This window comes from Phyllostomus discolor, chromosome 9 (genome assembly GCF_004126475.2).
Source record: "Phyllostomus discolor isolate MPI-MPIP mPhyDis1 chromosome 9, mPhyDis1.pri.v3, whole genome shotgun sequence".
Taxonomy (NCBI): domain Eukaryota; kingdom Metazoa; phylum Chordata; class Mammalia; order Chiroptera; family Phyllostomidae; genus Phyllostomus; species Phyllostomus discolor.
The window spans coordinates 88,353,163-88,365,954 of NC_040911.2; the positions used below are offsets into that span (position 1 = coordinate 88,353,163).

The window sequence follows — 12,792 nt, forward strand, 5'->3', positions numbered from 1 at the left end:
ATATAGAAGACTGGACAAATACCCTTAGGAGTTGAGAGTTTCTCTCTGAGAGATGGAATTGTAAATATTTTTATTTTTTTCTTTATTAAGTTCTAGATTCCTCAAATGTCACCACAGAGGTACCACTTTTCTTTTTAAAGATTTTATTTATTTATTTTTAGAGAGGGAAGGGGGGACATAGAGAGAGAGAGAAACATCAATGTGCAGTTGCTGGGGGCTGTGGCCTGCAACCCAGGCATGTGCCCTGACTGGGAATCGAACCTGCGATACTTTGGTTCGCAGCCCGAGCTCAATCCACTGAGCTACGCCAGCCAGGGTTTGAGGCACCACTTTTTTTCATTAGGAAAATGGAGGGGGGTTGTCTTTGTCTTTGCTTTTTTAAAGTGGGATTCTTGGTCTAGGGCAACCCTTCTCAAGCTCCCGTCGCCGATCACTCATCGGCTCCGAGGGGGAATGACGCTGCAGGCTGTGGGTGCTGCGAGGGCCTCTGAGATGACGTGGTCCAACGTGTTACACGGGGGGAAGCCGAGGTCTGGGGGTGCAGGGGACTTACCCAAAGTCATACAGGGAACCAGAGTCTCTAGGCCAGGCCGCTAGCAGGGTGAGGAGGTAGAAGGGAATCACACCTAGAATTGTCTGCGTGTGGCTGACGTGCAAGTAAGGCCTCGAAAACCAAGTGTCGCTGACCTCACAGACACACCCGGGACAACTCCAGCTGGGAGTGACAGGTGAGGGTGAACAAAGGGCAGCCGGGTGGGCGTGGAGCCGGCCAGGTGAGCCCCAGACTTTACCTTTCGTCTGGAAGCCTTGCCCAGCGGCTCTTCCTCCCCCGGCAGGACGGCGGCCCCTCACTGCCCGCGTGCAGCTGGATCCAGGCAGGAGGATGAAAGGTCTTCGCTGGCGTTACACCCGGCTGGTAAGGGGCCCGGCCTGGGCTGGGGTTGGGCCAGGAAAGGTGCGGGGAGGCCAGCCCTCCGGCAGGGTGGGGCCCGAGCTAGGGATGAATGCCAGCAGGTGACGTGTTCCTCCTGCGAGCCCAGCTAGCCTGCGGTTCAGAGTGCGGACTCAGGAGCAGGGGGACTCAGCTGGCCGCCCCATGGCCCTGAGACCCCAGGGAGCACAGACTGCCATTCTGTGTCCTCCTCGCTGGAGGGGGTGCCAGGTGGAGCTCTGCCCGGAAGCCCCACGCAGCAGGACCCCTCCTTAGGCCTGTTCCCGGGGGAGGGAAAACGATGTCCTGTTCATCTCTCATCCGTGAGGTCCCTCCTGCCTGTGAAAAGCCATGAAGTCACTGTGTGCACGCACATACACATGTGCACACTCACACACGGGTACAGAGAGGAAGCTCACGTGAAGGAATGAATGAATACACTTGCATATACGCCCACTGACTCACGTCCTTGAGTATATTTACACAGTCCCAACTCACACTCACAAACACATTGAGAGGTAAACACACAGCTACACTCAACACCGGTGTTCTCACACCCATGTGCCTATACAACTCCAGTTTAAGCCAACGCACACACTCACACGGACGAGTGCACATTTTACACACACCTGTACACGCTTCACCTACAACGACATGCATGATCGTTTCACTGGCTGACAGGGAAGCCTCGGGGGCTCATTTTTTTCCTTTATACAATCAGGATAATAAGAAGCACGTTCTTGGGATTCCTGGGGAAATTCGGAGAGAACACGCATAGCAAACACTGCACACGGGCCTGGTCCAGGGTGTGCCGGTCAGTGCCAGCCGCTCTGGTTATCACTGTTGTTCTCATCCCGGCCGTTATTCCATGCTCATCCTGCAGAGCTGGGCTGCCACCTGCCCCCTCTCCTGCCCCCGAGCTGAGAACTGGGCCCCGGCACCCACCCTGCATCCAGAACAGACGGGCAGACAAACCACAGGGCCCGTGACCACATCTGATGGGCGTGTGGGTTCTAACCTTCAGCTCGCTGGTGCCAGGGAGGAAGCCGGCTAGAGGCGGGGCCGGGTCTTGTCTGTGGGGGACAGTCCCCAGATTCCTCTGGATGGGCTGTGGTCGTGGGGGCCTGGGTTGGGGGGGCACTGAGGCTCTCAGACCAGGGAGGTGTGGGAGCTGCTGTCTCCTGTCCCTGGACCCTCCAGGCCTCTTTGTGTCTTCACAGCCCAGCCAGGTGGAGGACACTCCGTCTGGAGAAGGGGGTGAGGAAGAGGAAGAGGAAGAGGAAGAGGAGAAGGAGGCAGCCCCAGACCCGGCTCTGGAGGACCCCATGGAGCCCCAGCTGACAGAAGCCAGCCAGGTTCTGGGAGCCTCGGAGATGAGGCAGGTTCGGCCCGGTCGATGGTGCAGGGTTTCGGCCCTGAGACTGAGGAGGGTCCTGCCCGCCCGCCCTCCTCCGCCCAGCCAGGCCTCCTGGGGCCACTCCTGCTCTGAGCCCACTTCACTGGGTCATTGTGGGCAGGTCCTTTCTCCCGTGGGCTTTCCTTTCCCACTTGTCAAACGCTCCAGTAACACCAGTGTCACCCTCTTCACTGGGCTAGGAGGTCAGGCTACACTGAAATAGGCTGGTTTTTAAACAGAACCAGCCTTTGGGACCTGAAGCCAAAGTTGGAGCGGGGGTAGGAGGATGAGAGTTGGGGGGCAATTAGAGGGATTCAGGGTCTCATCTGGCCACTAGGGGCCAGGGTGACTAAGGGGACGGAGTGCTGAGAGAGACCTGACATGGGTTCAAATCCCAGCTCTGCCACTTGCTCCCCATGGGGGCTTCAGGCAAGTCACTTGGCCTCCCCAAGCCTCAGTTCCTTCACTGCAACAGAAGCCCTCTCTCTGAGGGCTACTTCTAACAGGTGTGACAGTCCCCCAGAAACAGGAAACTCCTCGGCAACCTGTAAAGTGGCCTGCCTGTAGGAGTGGCGGCTGTCGAACCTCAGCGCCCCAGGACCCCAAGGGTACAGGGCAAGGAGGCTGGGAGGATGAGGACCCCCCACTCACCGCCACACCCGTCCCCAGCTCAGCCTCTACCTGCCCCCGAGCGTCACCGGACACTCCTGGAGTCTGGCCTTCGGCACGGCAAGGGATGGCTTTAGTCTGCGGAGCCTGTACAGGCAGATGGAGGGCCACAGTGGGCCGGTGCTGCTGGCGCTGAAGGACCAGGACGGGCAGGTGAGCTGCCGGGGAGTGCGAAGGGGAGGGGTGTGTGCTGACAGGCGCATGGGGATCAGGGTGGGGGGGTGGCCTCTCCGCCCTCCGGCTCCGCCCCAGGCTCCCCGGGCGTGAGCCTGTCTCACCAACCCTGGACAGGGGGGTTTCCGGAGGACCACCAAGTCCCTTCCAGCTGCAAACTGCACGCTCTTCTGCTTTCCAGATGTTTGGGGCCTTCTCCTCCTCAGCGTTTCAACTCAGCAAAGGCTTCTACGGCACTGGCGAGACGTTCCTCTTCTCCTTCTCCTCACAGCTGAAGGTGATGTTCCATCCTGGCAGGGGGGAGTGGAGCCGGTGGCAGAACAAAGATCCCAGGGTCCCAGGGGCCCCCAGCTCCACCCCTGTGCTGGGGTGTGTGGTGTCCTTCATCTTTCCACAGAGGGAAGCAGGAGGGCAGTGGCAGGCAAACCAGCAGCCCCCTTGGCCTGCCTATCTTTGTTTAAAAAAAAAAAAAAAAAAAAAAAGGTTGCCCTGGCCAGTGTGACCCAGTTGGTTGGAGTGCTGTCCCGTACACCAAAAGGTGGAGGGTTTGGTTCACATGCCTGGGTTGCAGGTTTGGTCCCCAGTTGGGGTGCATACGAGAGGCAACCGATCGATCTTTCTCCTCCTCTCTCCCTCCCTTCCTCTCTCTCTAAAATCAATAAGCGTATCCTCAGGTGAGGATAAAGAAAAAATGCCCAGCAGGCCCTTGGCCACCACTTACTGGCTCTGAGAGGAGGGGTCTGTTGCCCACCAGATACAGGCTGGGAAGGCAGGATTGGTCCAAGCAGGGTCCCTGGGCGTGGGGGCAGGAAGGGGAGGGCAGCCGTGTCCAATGGCTGCAGCTCTCGCAGGAAGGATGGGTAAGGTCACCGCTGTGACTGAGGTGGAGGAGAGCGTGTGAAGGTTGAGGGGAGAAGAGGCATCGGGCAGAGGTCACAGGAGTGGAAAGGGAGAAAAAGAGGAACGGAAGGCCAGCCAGGCAGTGTTGTTAGAGGTTAGAGAGCGAATAATGTGAAGGCAAGCTGGTAGCTTTGGTGTGGACCTTCCTTGGCGACATCCAGGCTGTCCAGGGCTCCGGGCTCCCGCACGGGGGCTAAGGGAGTGGGGGGGGGGGGGTTCGTCCCTGACTGGGGCTTCGCCCAGCTGGTTTACCGGAGGGAGAGGGGGGAAAGGAAGGCAAAGGGACACAGAGGGAGGAGGAATACGCAGTTCTGGGTGCTTTGCCTTGTGATTAGAGAGCTCCTCTCCGACGCACAGAACAAGACACCCACAGGCACATCCAGCAACACGAGCGTCTGGCCTCGTGAGGACGAGCCCTCCCTGCTACAGGCAGACGCCCGCGCCCACTGCATTGCCTCCCTGGACTATCCTGGGAACCTTACCAGCAAAGAGAGAAGGAGTCAGCTGTTCCTACTAAACTCATGCTGGATGCTAGTCACCCCCTCTTGCCTTCTAGGGCTCACATGCTAGAAATCTAAAGTTCTAGAGTTTTCCTCTTACTGAACTGGTAGCTCCTTGGCAGAATCCTTTGCTGGTTCCTCCTCACCTCCCCCAAACTTTTAACGTCACGATGCCCTAGAGCTCAGTTTTGGACTCTCGTCTCCTGTCTGGCTGCCCACTTTCCCTTCAAGGTCTTGTCCACTCTCACGGTCTTCTGTGCCACCCACGTGCTGACGGCCTCTCCGCCCGGGCTGCAAACTCCCACACACCCAGCCACTACCCGGCGTCTCAAACACAGCACTGCACACCTCACATGTCCGAAGCTGAGCTCCTGACTCCCCCCCACCCCGAAATAGCTCCTCCTGCCATCTTCCCCAACAAAGTGAATGGGCACCCCCATCTTGCCTGCTGCTGAGGCCAGACTTCTGGAGCCCTTCTTAACATCTCCTTCTTTGACACCCACCCCTGAGCTGTCCGTGACCCCTGACTGCCCTGCCTTCTCCATCCACATGCGGCAGCCACCACTTTCCCCACGTCCCTGTCGTCATCCTGGGTCGAGCCACCGCCACTACTTGCCTGGGCCCTTGCTCGCACCTCCTCACGCTTCCGCCTCCAGTCGTCACAGTAGATGAAGTGATCCCTTTAGAGGGTAAGTCGGAGCACGTCACTCCTCGGCTCCACGCTGCCAATGGCTTCCTTCGCCCCTCGGAGAAAAGCCAAAATCTTTACAAGAACCTCCAAGGGCCTCCGTCTTTCGGGCTCTCTCTGTTGTTTTTTCTCGCTACTTTCCCTTCCCCTCACTCTGCTCTAGCCACGCTGGCCTCTGAGCTGGTCCCTAAACACGCAGGCCCGCTCCTGCTTCAGGGCCTTTGTACACGGAGCCCTGCCCGGGCCACCCCCCACTGCATCTCCACAGAGCTCGGCTCTCTCGTTCTCCTCACTCTGCCCAGTCGTCACCCCCTCCAGGAGGCCCGCCCTGACCACCTGACTTCACTGCAGAATACTCCACCCTCATGGCCCTTCTCTCCTTTTTTCTCCCGAGCATTTGCCACCACCTAACACACTAATTATTTTACTTACGGATTTGCCTCCTCTCACTAGATGGGAATCCTACAAGGCAGGCGTTTTTATCTGTTACGGCCACTATTCTACCCATTGCTTAAAACAGTACTTAAAAGATTTTTTTAGGCTTCTTGTCTGTCTTGCTAGCCCATTGTTATGGAATCTCATCTTGTTGAAGATTGGTTGATCTTTCCTGTCTTTGAGCTTTTGGCACTTGCCTGTGTTCCTCATGAACTCGCAGTGGTGCCTTGGTCATTACACCAAGCGGCTCCGTGAGCTTGGTCTTAATTCATCCTGTAGCAACGTTTATCTTACTCCTTCAAGTCTGGAGGTCGTGTTCCCTGATGAAAGTAGAGGAGGACGTCTTCTCATGGTCACTTGTTAATATTTTCTCATCTCTTCTGAGCCCAGGCTTATCTTTTATCAGTCTTTTTTTTTTTTTTTTTTTTTTTTTGCTAAAAACCCTTTAATTGTTCACATCATTTTTTTTTGCAACTAATTTGGGCAATAATATACCATGTTTTTGTGGCCCTGTAGAAATGTTTCTATTCACTAAATTAACTTTTGAATAATTTATTTGTTGAACAATCATCAGTACATCTCAGGAATACTGCCAGGAGAAAAGACAGCCCTCACAGAGGTTACACGTTAGGGGCCAGGCCACGACACTGTGGCACACGAACCAGGCCATCTGAGCAAGTAAGGAAAAATAGTTTTGGAGGAAGGGCTACTTAGGTAGTATGGTCCAGGAAATTTTTCTGGGATGACATGTGGGCTGAAAGAGAACTGGGCCATTTGCGGATCTGCAAGAAGAGCATCCGGGCAGAGGATGCACCCGGTCAGTCGGGGTGCAGGTCCTCAGACAAAAATAGCTTTGGGTGCCCCAGGGACAGAAAAGCCAGTGTGGGTGAAGTGCGGTCAGTAGGGAAGAGATCAAAGAAGACTTGGATTTTATTCCGATTGCAGTGGGAAGCCACTGGACGGCTGTAGGCAGAGGGACGGCAATCTCCTACTTGATTCTGCACTGATGGAGCACTCGGGTTGCAGTGTAGAGGCGAGACAGTGGAAGAGGTGGTCCAGCAGGAAGTGACTCGGTGTGCCTGGGGTGGGCAAGAGTGAATGGAGATGGATGGCACAGGAGTGGTGGTCGTTAGGGGGTCTCTTTGGGGTGGGACCTGCACGACCTGCCCAGGAACTGGGTGTGAGGCGGCACTGGGGGATGGGCCGGCTTGGTGTTGCGGCCAGCGAGAGAGGAGGGGACCGTTTACTGGGGGAATCAGGGCCCAACTTCTGACCCGGACTTTCCCCCTCCTCTCTCCAGCTTTGGAAGCAGAAGCCCCAGCAGGTTCTGTTCTATCCCTAGAACAGACGGGCTGAGGCGACTTAGTCTGGAGAGCAAGGGCGGGGGAGATGGCAGGGGTGGGTGGGGGTAGGGGGTGGTGAACTCCAGAGACTGGTGAGAAACCGCAAGCGCCAGGAGCCCAGAGTACTTCCGGCTGCGTCAGGGCCTGGATGTTCCATTCCCTTCATGATACTGCCACCCGGTGGTGTGGAGTGAAACTGCAGGACAGTAACCAGGTGTTTTTGTCTCATACCAGGTCTTTAAGTGGACGGGAAGCAACTCTTTCTTTGTGAAAGGAGACGTGGACTCACTGATGATGGGCAGTGGCAGGTGCGTGCCTCAGTCCTCCCTGAGTCTTGTGGCGGCCTGTGCTCTGATCCCTTCTGCCCCAGATAAAACGGGGAGGCTGGTGCCCCCCACCCCCCAAGTCAACACTGAGGGGGAAGCATGCCACGGGCTCTCCCTCTGAGTGCCCACAGTCAGTAACAGCCTAGTCCGAATTTGTGTAACTTCGGGAGACCCTTCCACATGGCTGGGTGAGGCTGGCCTCAAGTTTATCTGTTAGCACCGCAATCCTGGGGGACGTAGCTCACTGGAGCCTGCCCGGGGGACCCCGCCTGACTGTGTGTGTGTTGGGGGGTGGGAGGTGGAGTGGGTCGGGCAGAAAAGGGTAGTCTTGCCCCTGGAGTGGCCTGCAAATTCAGGCAGAATCACTCTTCCCCTGAGGGTAAAGATGGCAGCCCTGTTTGATCAGTTCCAGGCCAGGTCTGTGCCCCCCAGCCCCCTGGAGAGCCTCCGCAGAGAGGCAGCTGGGCCCGGAACACACCCACCTTGGCTGACTGGCAGTAACTTGCTTCCAGCTCCAGCCCAGGTTTGCTGTCCGATGAGGGAATTAAAGCGGATGCTCTCTCGAAGCGTCCTGGGCTCAGAGTCCACACCTGTGAGGTTCACTCCTTTGGTGACGCCTTGCCATCTTAAATACATTCCAAATGCTTTACATTCACAAATGGTGAGGGTTGCCCCCCTGTATACATTTATTAAAATCAATGAACTGTAAAAGAAATACTCTAAACCCTGTGGGGAACAATGTGTGGAGTCCCCAACAGTTCAGGGTCGATCAGTGTAAGGGACACTGAGGCACAGGCTGTGGCCATGGTGCGGCCGAGGGCTGCTGGTGTGGGTCTGAAGGGTCCTGGCACCCAGGAAACAGCCAGGCTGACACTTTCCTCTTCCCTTCAGTGGCGAGTTCGGGCTGTGGCTGGACGGAGACCTGTATCACGGGGAAAGCCATCCCTGCGCGACCTTCAACAACGAGGTGCTGGCCCGGCGGGAGCAGTTCTGCATCCAGGAACTGGAGGCCTGGGTTCTGAGCTGAGGGCGCCGCGGCGGGCAGCTTCCAGAGGCAGCTGGCGCTCCGACCTGCTCACAGATGCCGCCTAGGCCTCCCACGCAGGGCAGCCCCCTGCATCCTGAACACAGATGGCGAGGGGTCCCAGTGGCTGACTGTGGCTGCGGGCCAGCCCCCGGTGGCCTGGGGACAGGCACGGGGCAGGAGCTGCTCTCCTGGAGAGGAGACTAAAGGAGGAAACGGTGTTTACTCACCTGAGCAGTGCGGAGTTCCTTGGAATTCTCTTCTAAAAAATTATGCAACTGATACATGTTCAGCGTAGAAAACAAGAGAATACATAAAAAAAAAATTAAAGTTGCCTAAAATTTAACCACCCTGCAAGACACTAACATTTTCACGTATATCCTTCCAGACAACCTTCCATGGATAGATGCATATCTTACAAAAATGGAATTCTACTGTGTATGTTTGGGAAATTATTTTTAACTGAAAGACTCTGGTCAAGCCGCGGACACCTGGGCTCAACCAGTGACATGAATAAAGACTCCAGTCGTGTCATTCTTCTTCTGGGACAGCGAAGGCTTTCTGTCTGCCGCCAGTGCGCCAGGCACTCACGAGAGGAAGACACGGAAGTGGCACATGAGTAACATGCATATTTGGTAAAGAAGCTAAAACCCTGCAGATGGGAACCTCAGGAGGTTAAAACATTGGGAGGATATGTCTGGGGCACAACGGGGGCTCGGAAAACTAAGAAAAAAGCCCATCTCCCTTCCCACGCTATACCGACCTCCTGCCAGAAGGCAAACGTTCTTCATTATGCTACTCCCTTGCTGTTATCCAGTGAGAAAAACCAAATAAGATAGGACCCGTTAAATACCATCCCCTCTCTTACAGACCCAACATAGCACTGAGGTACTAAGAACTCTGAGTAGGTTTCTAGACCCATTTCCTTGGCACAAAAGGGTCAAAACCGGGCACACAGTGTGAGACAGTCATTAAGGAAGACACCTTTGGCATCGAGATGGAGATATATTATGAAGCTTTATTGTAGGTGTTTCCCTCACCCAAATTAGGTAACCACTTACTTCCACTCAGCTCTTTTTACAGTTTCACGGTGATAACATACGGTTGCTCTGTTAAAGTTTCCATTTTTATGCCAATAGTGGAGATGTTTCTTAAGATAAATCTAACGTAAATGACATAGTTCTCATCATTCAAATGGTTGTAAATAGCGTAAAGTGCAGTTGCTTTAGACCAACAGATTCAAGTTGTTTCTTAGCACAAGGATACAGTATGGGGACCACACAATTACAAAGTAAACCACAGTGATTTCAAGGTAGGGGTTGCAGAAATAAAACAATCTCAGCAGAAAAACATTACATCATGACATTCTTGACCGTCGGTTTGGGTTCGTGACGCCTGAGGCCAACAGTTCTCCCCGGTGAATGTTTCAGAGGCATTTTGGCCCAAAGAGCGGTGCCCCAGTATCACAGCTGCCCTTACCTGTGTGTCCTGAGCCCCCACGTGAACACGTCCCCACCGACACGGCATCACGTGGGAGTGACAGAAGGGTTTAGCGATTTTCCTAAAACCTTGATGGCCTACTGACAGAGGGAGGAGGGGGCGGAGCCAATACAGAACGGCAGGCATTCCAAATACACTTCACCCCAGTGTCCACAGAGCAGAGCCCGCTTACACAGAGGGAGGGGCAGCACTCCCGAGTAGGGCAATCGGTCAGCCTGGGGTCTGAGTTCCTCCCTTCCTCTACTCACTCTTGCCCAGAGCCGGGGCGGGCTCCCCACTCGCACCTGGCACCGGGAACAGGTTAGGCGCTCGCACTCCCATTCCTCCTTCTTCGCAGCCGAGCATCTTCTGGGCCCTCTGGCCTCCGCTGGCTTTGGCTCTAACTCGGACTTTGCCCTCCGTGAATGCCGTAGGACTGGTAGTGCGTGTGGGGTGGGGGCAGGGCCCAGCACAGGGGCGCGGCTCAACCACAGGGGTGCTCACTCCACCGCTGGAGGTAAAGAAGTCCATGGACAAAGGGGAACCTGGAATTCACTGGGTAATCATTTATGTCAGCACGGGCAGCTCAGTCTTTGCTCTGAAACCATAAGATGCCCTGAACCAACACAAACAAAGCCCCGGCTCTAAGCAGCCCTGAGGAGGGTCCTGTGAGGGCCTGTGCTCAGCTCACAAGGAGGCGCAGGGAGCAGGTCGGAGGGAGCCCCCTTCGGGAGGCTGGGCCTCACGGGTCCGGGAGAGAAGGAAACTACTTGGGTCTGGAGCCACGGCAGATTCAGAGAACAGCCTGGTTTGGGGGAGTCCCTCTGCCACTGAGGGTAAGGTCTCCCAAAAGGAATTTTATGTCCCAGTGCAGAGGCCAAATCCCTCAGGTATTTTCAGTAGCTTAATAAGGCTTCTCACCGAAGAGTTGGAGCCTGCTCCCAGCTCTCACCTCCCACTGTCCACCCCAGCTCGGCTGAGAGAGTGAGGGCGGGTGTCCTTCGCTGCTGTTTCCGTCTGGAAGGTGAGCCGGCTCCAGGACGCTGCCTCCCCGGGGGCCGGACTCCGTCCGTATGCGCTCGGTAACCGCCGCTGCTCCTGCCGATCCCAACTTCCAACTCCCATGTGTGCCCTCATACCGTTTCCAATTTTGTTTTTTAAAAAACAATCACGTCACAAAAGTTCAGAGTATATAAAAGAATTGTTATGCTAAGAAAATATAAACCAGTAAATGAGGAAGCCTTTAATTAATTAATACTAAAAATAGGCGAGGTAACGCTTTTCATAGCATGTAGCATGTATAGCAAGAGCTGCCGAATACCTTTCTGTTTCTTTGAATAAAAATTGCTTCACTTCAGCATAGGTGTACATTCAAAGTACAAAATAAAAAGCACTTATTGTCACTGAATTTGTATAAATCTGTGATCAAATTCCCTCAGAGAATTCATTGTGCTGGAGTGAGGGGTTTACGGAAACAAATTAGTGCGGATGGCCCGGCCTCGGGCTCTGTCCCCGTCAGGAGGTGTAGACGGGGAATTCCCCACTTTCAGAGGTGTCATAAACTCGCCTTCCTGTCAAGGAGAAAAAAAGAAAAACTAGCAACAGAGAAAAGCCAGTTTTCACAATTTTAGGGCAAGTGTCGGATACACAAGTCATCTCACAGCTTGATGGCTTCTAGTCCTACTCCTTCTGGGGAAACCCCAGATTATACCGGTGTCCCGGGCTCGGGTCAGGTGGGCAACACCGCGGCCCTAAGCAGGTGAGCAGCAAGAGCCGCCAGGCCTATGCTTTTCAGGGACGGCCAGAAGCAGCACGCCGCCCGGGTCCACGGCCCTCGCCCTTCACACACCTTCACAGAACGAAAACTCCGTCCTGTCTTTCCAGAACGAGGGGCTTCACCGGACCCCTGCCTCGGCCTCGCCTGGTCCGCTCCACAATGCATGGTCCTGGTCTACAAGCGGGCAGAAAGAGGGGAAGGACGGTGTGTCCCTACAGAGCTTGGACTTTTCTCTGCAAAGCTGTATCTTGGCTCACCAGCAGAGACTCCACCCAAAATGAGAATGGCCGCAAAGTGAAGCGACACTATGATGGCGAGTGCAAGAAGCCAGGTGCTTGAACAAGCGACTCTCTCCCGAACCGCTCGCTCTCGAATCTGTGGACGGGTTCTTTTAGGTTACATGAGGGCACAGGACCCTTGAGGGCCTTTATCGCACTAGGAATGTGGGGTCTGGGGCACAGCACTGCGATCACCGGCCAGTGCGCTCTCAGACCCACCCATCGCCCTTCCTCCGCTCGTGACCTCCATTTGCCAGCTCCCGACCTGCTGGCTTCCAGTAGGTTGGCCTAGTGGGAGGCCCCGGGGGAAGACTGGGAAAGAGGAGGGCAGAGAAGCCTGGGCATTGGCTCCCGCCCCCTAACCCTCTGGCTCAGGCAGCAGCGGCTGACTCTTCCATGGCCCTCGCTTCTGCAGGCGACCCCAGCACCTGGGCTCCCACCTCCTACCTTAGAGGTGGTCGCAGGTTCCTGCTGTTGTCTCAACCTTTCCGTTTACCTGTTCAGTTCCGCCAAACATTTTGTATATTGGCCCCTATATTAAAATCCCTTCACCTGCATTACACCGGATCTGACTTGGTAGAGTTAGAGAAGGCAGCCACTCGACGCCCTGATACTCATATCTGGGAGATCTGCCTGTCTCAAGCCAGCACTATGTGCCTTCAAACCCATCTCTGCATCTACCAAATGCCCTTATTGCTACCGCTCTGGTGCCAGCTCTAGTGAAGTTTATAAATGCAGAGACCTGAACACGTCTCATCTCCTGCTGAAGACACTTCCCCTGCTCAGGGGTCCCAGGGCTTCTTCGCACACTGCCCAGGACCCTCCCCTAAACACACCATGCTCTCTCTCTCATCTTCAGGCCCCCCTCCCCA

At 55.3% G+C, this 12,792-nt stretch overlaps 2 protein-coding genes across 4 annotated transcripts in view; one reads left to right on the forward strand and one right to left on the reverse strand.

The window, feature by feature from the left end:
* Positions 1 to 359: 359 nt before the first annotated feature.
* TLDC2 (TBC/LysM-associated domain containing 2) lies at positions 360 to 8,929 on the forward strand. Of its 3 annotated transcripts, none has more exons than XM_036009801.1 (7): positions 360 to 729; positions 830 to 916; positions 2,152 to 2,313; positions 2,997 to 3,149; positions 3,289 to 3,447; positions 7,271 to 7,344; positions 8,254 to 8,929. In XM_036009801.1, the coding sequence occupies exons 2-7, from the start codon at positions 884 to 886 to the stop codon at positions 8,387 to 8,389; spliced, it is 717 nt and encodes a 238-aa protein (XP_035865694.1). In that variant the 5' UTR covers positions 360 to 729; positions 830 to 883; the 3' UTR covers positions 8,390 to 8,929. The 3 variants fall into 3 exon arrangements, with proteins under 3 accessions (XP_035865694.1, XP_035865695.1, XP_028379842.1); XM_036009802.1 differs by having other exon boundaries at positions 3,322 to 3,447; XM_028524041.2 differs by having other exon boundaries at positions 362 to 729; positions 3,352 to 3,447.
* Positions 8,930 to 9,384: 455 nt separating this feature from the next.
* The window catches only part of SAMHD1 (SAM and HD domain containing deoxynucleoside triphosphate triphosphohydrolase 1), a 51,122-nt gene continuing 47,714 nt past the window's right edge, over positions 9,385 to 12,792 (reverse strand). The window contains exon 16 of the mRNA XM_028524040.2: positions 9,385 to 11,436. Coding sequence (XP_028379841.1) covers positions 11,332 to 11,436 — 105 coding nt within the window. The 3' untranslated portion in view covers positions 9,385 to 11,331. The remainder of the gene's footprint in view (positions 11,437 to 12,792) is intronic.